The following is a 10,766-nucleotide window of genomic DNA, read 5'->3' as shown; positions in this document are numbered from 1 at the left end:
AAAGCAAAGCTATCCTTAGTTTCTGATTATAAAGTCAATATAATGGATAATTTGTGAAGCAAATATCCTGCTTATATTGTGATTCTAATTAGAATATAGATTGATGTTAGGAAAATCAATTTTGTTCAATTGACTTGAATTTTTCTAACAATAAAATACTAAATATAAATTAAATACCTTATTGTTATCAAAAAATAAACGCGTCTTGAAACAAATACCATATAGTAAGATTAAGTTTAAGTTAAGTTTTCCGGGAATAATTAAAATTAGAATCCATAATCATATATATAAATATATCTATATTTAAAAAATAGATTAATAAACATATCTAATTAATATCTGCGAATCAATTGATCATGGAATTCGGACAAGCCTCTTGAGTTCGAATCATATGATCAAAATTTATGTTTGATAAAAATTGATATTTTTTAATTAAGTAGTTTTGAATCTACATTCGTAATCTACAAAATCTATACATATTTTACTAAAGTGTAGTATATTAACAGTTAGTAAAAAATTTGCTAAAAATATATATTGTCAATGAAACCTTTTTTAATTGCATTATAAAAAATTCATTATATTAATTACTACAGTAATATGCATTGTATTATATAATAAATATAATTTTTGCTATTGCATTACTAAAATTAGTAGACCAACTATATAAGTAGAAATGAAAATTTTAATGTCTGTATATCAATTTTCAAAGATCTCGACCAAACAGCACAAATGTTCATTACATTTTCATCTATCAACCAATTCATCCAAAAGCTCAAAATTAAAGACATTAAAATAAATATGATGTAATAGTGTACTGATAATAAGAAAGATTGTCAAAGCATATATTATAAAAAGCATAAAAGTTTAGAATTTAAATATATTATTTCCTGGATGTCCTTTTTACAAAATAAATCATGAGCACTGGCAAAGTCTGAAAATCTCTATGAAACTTGCAAAAATCTATTAACCCATAATCATTTCAATACAGTAAATTGACGATGATATACTTACTGCCATACTAAATACTAATTAATACTAGATATAAATGATACTTATTTCGTACGTTTAGTACTAAATGGGTGTCCTCATTCAGCAATTCTAACATTAAACATGTAAATATAATAAAAACTAATTATTTTGCTTAACAAATAGATGCACCATTTAATTACAAATATATTTCAAATATCAATGTTAAAATTGGTCAGTATTTTGCTTGGTTTCTAAATGATTCAGTTCAGACAGAATAATTTAGTAGAAAGCTTTCTTATCGCGACCTTCATTTACTACTCTTTGGTCTAGACCCGCTACGAAATATTACGTAAATAAGATACTAATCTAATATTAAACATATTTTCTGTTGGTTTTGCTGTTCCTTATCGTTTAGTTAAGATATCACAACGACACCGTGGATAAAAGTCGCGAAAAGTCATTCTCAGGGTATATTGTTTGGGATCATAAATATTAATATTTGGAACAAAATCCAGACATCATGATGAAAGCACTTTTTGTTGTTATGCTTTGATTTATTGGGCAATTGTAAATATCAGTTTATGATCATATCGCTCATAAAAATCAGAAAATCTGGCAGTTTGAGTCTGAAATCATTAAAAATATATTTAAAATATTTTGTAGAGCAATTTATTAGTATATTGAATATTTTTTTGAGATTTCATTGATTATTAAACAAATACATACATTTACTGGTATAAAATAATGTGTATATTATATAATTTGCGATCGCCATTAGTCCAATAGTTTAAAAGTATCAAGATATGTTCTAAATTATTAAATTCAGGGTAATAAGTAACAAATTTTATATTTAAAATTTGTTTGAATTATGTTACGAATTATCGATCTTCTACGAAAAACCATCTTATATCCGATTCCAATCTTCTCAAAAATACTTATAAACTTAATTGGAACTCAATGAAAATTCTTGAAAGCCTTTCACGCACAGTTCACATGTTTATATAGAATCTTGCAAATGGCATCAGGTTCTTGAATTCAAGTACATTTTTAGATGATTGTATCACGCCTTGATAACGTGAAAGGGAACTGATCTTATGAATCTTGTTTGTTTTACGTCAATTACATGTTTAACACTTGTTCTAACACCGACTAATCCCTTGATATCAAAAATCCAGAGGTAAAAAAATCTTTAGAAACGAGGCCTTTTAAATAAAAAAATATTGCGTGTGTAATGAACATTTATATTCACACCTATTACGATAAGTTCTCAATCAACTTTATTCCATGTTACAAATATTACATGTAAACAATTGAGATGGCATTTGAAAACAATAAATTCTTAGGTGTGCAAATGACGCAATAATTAGCTCGCATTAAAAGCACTGGTAAATTGCGTTTTACTTAATACAAATCGTAAAATAAATCGATAATCACAAAAGGCAGAGCAAAAATGAAAATGCATTCTGGGTGGTTGAGGTCACCAAACTTGATTCATTTAAAGTTAAGCGTTCAGGATTTTTTGTCAAAAAATATATAAACGTTTTTCAGAGTAACAGAACAAATCAAATGATTTGCTATTAAATAACACGAGCAGAAAAAAGTTAATACAATACTCTCCATTGAAAATTTTAAGTACATACTTCAGATTTTTCACTGTCTACAATAAAATAAAATTCAATACAACATCACAGATTATATCTTGAGTTCTTTAGATTTTCTATATAGTATTATTATACACTAACTAAATTTTCGCATCTGTTCGATAAAACGCGTTCGTAATTATTATCTATCAAATTTTAGTATATAAGAAATCGTAAAGAGATATCGCAGTTAGTAGTGAACATTATCCTAAATATAAACATCATTTTTAGTGTTTGAATTTGCAAAAATGCAAATGGGTAATTTATTTTTAATTTAGTTTAATTAAAATTCACCAAGTAAGTTTTAATTTTATATGACTAATAAGATTGGATATAAGTTAAATTATATACTAATCTTATATTATTTATATATATTTATTATTTAATATTCGTGTTTTTAGATATGGAAAATGAACAATCATGAATTAAGTGGTTTAAAAATTGATACATTTATATGTAAATGATTTTACAAGATATACATTATATTTTATTATACATTTTTATATTAATTTTAAAATGTAAAAAAGTTTGTATTCAAAATTAGATTATAATGCTATTTTTATGATATTATGCTAATCCTATTTATTTTGAACTTCTTCATTAGGGTAAGTAAAGAAGGAGGTTTTTTGCCAAAAATGGAAGCATGTGTGTGTATTATGTATGCATATTTATATGATTGGATGCAACATTTTTGCAACATTTATATATATATATATATATATATATATATATATATATATATTATATAAATTATTTTTAATTATTTTGAATAAAAAACATAGAAATCACTATTATTGCAAAAATATTTATAATATATGTATCAATCAAAAAATTTGTTTCCCCATAAACTTTTTGTTCATATTTCTATCAATGATCTAACTTCACCAATTATATTTTTTCAGCGAGTATTCCAAAATGCGGGGGCTGTCATGAATTAATATTAGACAGATTTATATTAAAAGTATTGGAAAGGACTTGGCATGCAAAATGTTTGCAATGTAGCGAATGTGGTGCCCAACTCGCAGACAAATGCTTTGCGAGGAATGGACAACTCTACTGCAAGGAAGATTTCTTTAAGTAAGTATTACTGCTAAATTATTGAGTTAAATAAATTAATTATCAATAACATCCTTTTGGTAATATTAAAGCAATTGATAGGATTAACGTAGGTGAAAAATATAATTGACTTAATGTTTTTCGGATTTTATATCTAGAGTGAGCTCTCTATCTTTGACTGTAGATGATAACTAAGATGAAAGCGAAAGAGCTTTTACTCTTTACCTTCGACTGTAGCTAATAACTAAGTTGAGAGCGAGTGAGCTTTTATTTCTGATTCAACGGATTCAGTATTTTATCACAAAATTGAGAGAAAATATTGTTATTAAAATAAAAATAAACTAGCTAACAGGGCGTCTATTAATCATGTGAAGCTTAACGGGGAAGGGTTTAATCAAATCATAAAATATCAAGTATGGGAGGGGGGCTTGGAAAGATATCACAAATATATATTTTTTACCTGAAATTTATAAAAATCCAGATTTTCTCTGAAAAGTCTAAAAGTTACCTTTTTTGTAGATTGGGAAAAAAAGTAGGGGTTTAATTTAAAATATCACCATGTATCTCCAAGGGAGAGGCAAGGGCTCTAATAATCTCGCTCTATAGTATAACATAGATTTAACATAATATCTTTACTGTTTAGTTTTTGTCAGTTCGATAAACTTATGTAATCCCTAACTTCAATGACATAACAACAGCTGTAATGTAATAAACTCGTACATTCATGATCCGTTTGCCGTGTTTTAGAGAGAAATCCGTAAAAGAACACAATCTCACGCGCTACTTGATAAATATATATATATATATATATATATATATATATATATATATATGTGTAGTTTCTGTGTGGCGGCGCTTGATAAGAATTCACGATAATAAACAACAGACAAGGAGCATCGCTTTGATAACAGACAAGTGTGTGCGGGGTCACAGAACTACATCGGACGGGCATCTTCTAGTTTATCATCGATACGATACGACGATGATGGAACGATCGTTTTCGAATTTAAAAATAGCGAGTTTGTATCTCTGATAATATTATATCCGTGTTTATCACGAGATTTTGCATTTGAAAATCGTACGGTTTTTCCGACAAGTATTTTAATTGCGATTGGAGATTCAGATTGGAAAGGAAAAGCCAATGATTCATTACATTTTGGTTTTTACACCCTTGATTCTGAACTTTTTTAATAGTTCAATCATTGTTAATATAACTAGCCCAAATGGGTTCATTCCTTCCAAGCCTAAACTATCCGAAACTGACGAAGACTGGTCATGCGCATTCTGGTTCTGATCAATTTGATGGCATTTCCTAATGATTGTATTGCAATTTATTTTACATTAGTACCAGAAAGTAGCATATTTAAATTTTTATTACAATAACTACATCTGTGAAGAAATAATGTATTTATCTGAATAATTTCTGCTGTGATAAATCTTCTTTTTGGCAAAGTTCTAAAAATTAATAGAACAAACCGTCAATATTTTTATTAAAATGTGAAGGCATTAGCTAATTTTAAGAATCCCTACAAAAAATATTGACAAAACTCGTGAAATACTTTAAAAACTATTCTGATCTGCTACAGAATATAATTAAATTATTAAATCAATAATGAAAATACTGCAATTTTGCCATACACTCTTTGAATATACCTGACATAATTAATAAAGCTCTAAAATTTATATTTCATCAAAAATTTTGAATTCATATTTATATTTTTATTTATACTAATGATACCCAACCCAAAAAGCCCTAAAATTTATATTTTTTGCGCCAATCATATATTTTTTTATTTTGCTTCATATCAACATGTTTTCAAAATTCAATTATTAATCATAATATACAGAGCTTTAGATACTATAAGTACTTAAATCTTTAGTGAAATTGTAACCATTTTTCGGTTATTATGGTTAGTTTTCATTGTTTTTGTTCTTTTAAACTTTGTACCTGTAATCGTAAATAGAATTTCTAAGACCACAGTCAAAAATAATGATACAATTGCCCCAGGTTTTCTAGAATTAAGACTTTTTGTTGAGCTATGAATCTAAAATTTTCAAAATTGGTCAACACTGGTCCGTTATTAAAAATCTACTATTACTAAATCTACTATTTAATTAGGATTATAAAATGCTAAAGTACTTGACAGTTTTATAATAAAATAATTCGAGTAAAAAATAAAAACTTAATATAAGTATCTACTTCAACGAAATCAACTCTAATATAAGTAGATACTTTGATAAAAAAATGTGTCTAACTTTGTCTTCTACAAGTTTATGTAACTTCAAGATATTTTTTTATTAATAAAACTACGCAAAATTAATGCAATGTAATGATTGTGCTGTATTGAATATGATTTAATAGGCACTTGAAATTTCAAGTATATTGTTTATGTTTAAGGCCAAATATAAAATTTAATGAAAGAAAATTGACGTTATTGAAATGTGGCTTTAGTAGGCATTATTATATCTTCGAATTTATTATGAATACTTGAAAATGATTGCATCATTTTCTAGACAAATTGTATATGATAGCATCAGAGTTCTAGATACATAAGGGTAATTTGTCGGTGCCTAAAATAAAATATTTGAGAATAAATAAATGTACTATTTTAAATGCGTTATTCTTGAATAAGAAATAAGAATAACTATAATGTTAAGAAAAATTTCAATTTTTTGATTGTTTACCTTTTGTCATGTTCAGTTGGTACTTTTTACTCTAACCACATGTAAACTTTTATATAGGGTATTGAAAAACCGTTGAATCTTACTTATAAATAACAATAGATCTTATAAAGCAATCAAATGGTTTTTAATTAAAAGTTATATTTAGGTATCATAAACTTAACTAGTGGCGCGCATGGCATTTTATTACGAAAAAAATAGATTTTTGAGAAACTATAAATTTGACAAAAAATTACTTTAAAAAAAAAATAGTTTTCTTTAATTTGACTTTATTTTTCAAAGCAATCGCACTGCTTTAATTGCATAGAGACGAGATGTCAAAGCGCGTAAGCGCGGCATCGCCGTCTAACGCGTTAACATTGGTACGGAACCTATAGGAATGTAAATAAAAATTTATACTTATTGTTAAAATCTCTATAAAATATCTGATAATTTGATGTGCATATGTCTAATGATCATTTTTGACCGCCAAATGGCTCATTTTTTTACTTTTTCCTTCATACCTCCAAAGTCGTTGGACCTGCTTTTCCAAAATTTGAACAGTTCTTCATTTTGTCAATACAAATAAAATGTTCTTTGAAATATTAAAATCGGACGCTCCGTTCTCTCAAAAACTGAGTTACTATTTCCGGCACTTTTTGCCCTGTATCTTTAGAACCGCTAGACCTGCCTTTGCCAAAAACTAATCAGCACGTCTCCTTATCAGTACTAATCGAATGTTTTTTAAATTATTTGAAACGGTTGATCGGTGTTTCCGAAATCGTCGACGAAATTTTGTATCCGCACACCCATACACACACGCACACACCACACATACATACACACATACATACATCCATTTTTTCTAAGGTATGCCAAAATATTCAGAAACCTTTGAAACGTAAAGATATATAAAAATTTTCATTTTCGATTTTTTGCGATTACTATAACTTGCCTTACGGTAAGTTAATAACAGTGCTCAAAACTTCGGACGAAAAAAAAATAGTTTTGAGTATTGATACATGTTCCTTTATCTCCTGTTAGCGATGTCAAAAATATTAAGGTAATGGCTGGTAATACATCTTTTGCCCTCTACTTTAAAATAGTATCATTAAAAATTATATACATGTTTTTGGGGATGATGATGGTAGGTTCAAAATTATTTTGGAATCTAGTCTAAATTGTGGATAAAAAAATCTATTATCCTGTGTCTATTACTTCTTGTGCATCGCAATAACCGTGTGTGTTTCGCATGTGTGCGCGCGCTGTCGGTGCAGGCGGTACGGCACGAAGTGTTCCGGGTGCGAGTTGGGCATCCCGCCTACGCAGGTCGTCCGGAGGGCGCAGGAGCATGTCTATCACCTGCAGTGCTTCTGCTGCGCCATGTGCGCCAGACAGCTCAACACCGGGGACGAATTCTACCTGATGGAAGACAGAAAACTGGTCTGCAAGCCGGACTACGAGGCCGCGAAGGCCAAAGGTGAGTGTGAGTGTCCCAAAATTTTAGTAGAAATAGTAATAAGGAATAGTAGTTGTAGAAGGCGATTTATTGAATTCACGCCCAACATGAACAAAAGTTTTAATTTGTAATTGCTGATACACTTATTTGTAATTGCTGATACACTTTGGCACCCCTATAGCAGGTATTTGGATTTGGAATTTTTTTTCTAAATAGTTTTGAGTTCACAGAAAATCAATAAATTAAATTAAATTCACTAACTTTGATTTACACACATTTTTTTGACAAAACAGTAATATTTTACTTTATGGATGGCTATATTTTCTTTTATTTTCAAATATATCCATCTTCACTTTGAAGCAACACTGGATAAGTAAGGGACCAATTCTCGGATTAAATAGAAATGTTGTGGTAATGCTATATTTTTCGCTTATGATGAATTGGTAGCCAAACGTTTTACACATAAAACTTAACCTCCAAAACGCACGATTATGCCAAACGATGTAAAAAATGAACAAAGGCTCTATGTTATAATTGCTGATACACTTGGGCATCTCTATAGCAGTTTTTTTGTATTTGAAACTGTTTCCTCTAGATAATTTTGAGTTCAAAAAAAATCAATAACTTAAAATTAAATACACCAACTTTGATTCACGCGCACATTTTTGACGAAAATAAACATTTTTCTTTAATGGAAATCAACTAAATGTTCATTTATTCTCAAAAATATATCCACATTTACTTGGAAGTAACATTAGGGAAGTAAGGGGCTAATTCTCGGACTAAATAAAAATGTTATAGTAATGCTATATTGCTATTATATGATTGTATGAGTTGCTAATCAGACGTATCGCACATAAAACCTAACGTCCAAAAGACGAATTTGCCAAAAACAATTACCAACTTTTTGATGTCTCTCAGATAATACATACATGATGCCAGGTTTTATGTGTAAAATACCTAATTGCATAGCAAATACATTGCTTTTAAACTATTTGTGACTACCAACTCATACGAATATAAACCCGTAACCTAGCATCAGCATAACATTTATTTTATCCGAGAATTGGCTCCTGGCCTTATAGTCCAGTCATTTAAGCTTAAATTAGGTAAAAATTTCGGAATTCGAGATCCCAGATGTAAGTCTGTAAATACTTGTATTTGTACCGTAAAAGTTGTCTCAAAAACCTACATATGGTAGGGTGTACGCAACATATGTAGGTTTTGAGATAACTTTTAGGGTGCAAAATACAAGTATTACAGACTTACAGCTGAGTATCTCGATTCCAAGGTGAATTTACTATAATGGCTGGAGTATTATTAATATTGTTCCCAAGAGAAAAAGGATAAGTTTTTGAAAATAAATGAAAAGTGCAGTTGCCATCTATTAAAGTAAAATATTTCTTTGCCAAAAATAGTGTGTGTAAACATGGTACTAATTTAAATTTATATTTTATCAAAAAATTGTCCTTAATGTCGTCTATCAGAGAAAGTTCATAGTTTACTTGGAGAGTTCATATGTTATCAGAAAGTTTGTGAGACAAAAACGATTGAAAAAGGAATTCCACTTTGATAACTTTGATAATTCGGGTTCATAAGGTTAATGGTACTATTAGTATCAATCAGATATATTTGTATTTGTAGAGAAAATTGATAAAGATTAAAACCTAACTATAATCCAAAACATGGTAAACCGCATTCATTTAAATTAGAGAAGAACTCGAAGAAATGATTTACATTTTACGTATTATGTATATTTTATCTATTTTTCATATGGACCATGATATTGTTACTAATTGTGTATTATTTATATTTAAGTGTAGCATTTATTGTATTTATGTGGCATGATAGAAAAAGCTAACAAGAGCGATTCTAATTCGCTGCAAGTATCTTATATCAAAAATCGTCAATATAAAATATTTTAAAGTCATTATTGTCATTATTGCCAAGATAAAAATCAATCTATTCACGAAATTAATTAGCATTTTTGGGAATCCGAATTTATTTAAAAATTGGGCAAAACTGAAGAAATTTTAAAATTAGCAGAATACAAATTTAATTCCAACGACATATTTGAGCTTTATATGTAAAGCATTTTTAAGCTCTATTCTTCAATTTTTTTCAAATTTTCCTGCATTTTTTTCAATTCAAGAATTTCAATCTCACATTCTTCATCGCGGGGGCCTAAATCGTGTTCAACAAAGTATTCAACAATAGATCGCCTCTTTTTAGCTAATCACTGCAGTGCAGTGATGTTAACAATGGTTTCTCTCTGTACGTGGACGCAGGTCTGTACTTATTGGATGGCAGTTTTTGGATGGAGATCAACCAAACAAGAGGCCCAGGACGACAATTACGGCCAAACAGTTAGAGACCCTGAAAAAAGCGCCTAATAATAGCCCGAACCAGCCAGACATGTAAGGGAGCAGCTTTCGCAAGACACCGGCCTGGACATGCGGGTGGTGCAAGTCTGGTTCCAAAATCGGTAAGAAAAATCGATAATTGAAATTTATATCTAATTTGAATCTTAAACTGCGAAGGGAAGATACATTAAACCTAATGTCTTTTTAATTTTCTATTCAATAAATTTTAATAATATTGTATGGAGTTCTAATGTTCAAATAATGTTCAGTACACAATCAGTACAATAATCAAAGATCAAAATCCTTGAAAATTTTCTTAATCATAATAATAAATTTAGATTTCTTTGTTGTCGACGGCGGATTACAATAGTATTTTTAAAAATTATCTTATATAAAATCTCATCGTAAAAACAAGTCTAACAGGCAAATATTTCATTATATCTTCCATAGGAACTGCTTATTTGCTGATAATATATGACACATAACAAATTATAACCTCATCGATTTTGATTGCGTATTCCATTAAAATTTTGTAACAGGAAAATATTGATATTCAAATTCAATCATATTGATGACTGATAAAATCGATAAATTAAACGCGTAAAATTGAGTCTTATT

At 28.7% G+C, this 10,766-nt stretch overlaps 2 protein-coding genes across 2 annotated transcripts in view; both read left to right on the top strand.

Annotated features, from left to right (window-relative positions):
- LOC113373411 (protein phosphatase PHLPP-like protein) overlaps positions 1-3,023 on the top strand; it is a 26,940-nt gene extending 23,917 nt beyond the window's left edge. Inside the window, exon 10 of the mRNA XM_026613710.1 lies at positions 3,011-3,023. Within this exon, the coding sequence (XP_026469495.1) occupies positions 3,011-3,023 (13 nt within the window). The remainder of the gene's footprint in view (positions 1-3,010) is intronic.
- The window catches only part of LOC113373410 (LIM/homeobox protein Lhx3-like), an 11,988-nt gene continuing 4,241 nt past the window's right edge, over positions 3,020-10,766 (top strand). Inside the window, 6 exon segments of the mRNA XM_026613709.1 lie at positions 3,020-3,065; positions 3,512-3,686; positions 7,604-7,806; positions 10,074-10,096; positions 10,099-10,186; positions 10,189-10,270. Coding sequence (XP_026469494.1) covers positions 3,020-3,065; positions 3,512-3,686; positions 7,604-7,806; positions 10,074-10,096; positions 10,099-10,186; positions 10,189-10,270 — 617 coding nt within the window.

Source organism: Ctenocephalides felis, unplaced genomic scaffold (genome assembly GCF_003426905.1).
Source record: "Ctenocephalides felis isolate EL2017-DRISC unplaced genomic scaffold, ASM342690v1 CF-g0.4_SCAFFOLD_01604, whole genome shotgun sequence".
Lineage (NCBI taxonomy): Eukaryota > Metazoa > Arthropoda > Insecta > Siphonaptera > Pulicidae > Ctenocephalides > Ctenocephalides felis.
Note: the sequence above shows the minus strand (reverse complement) of the source record. Positions and strands in the feature narration are given on the sequence as shown.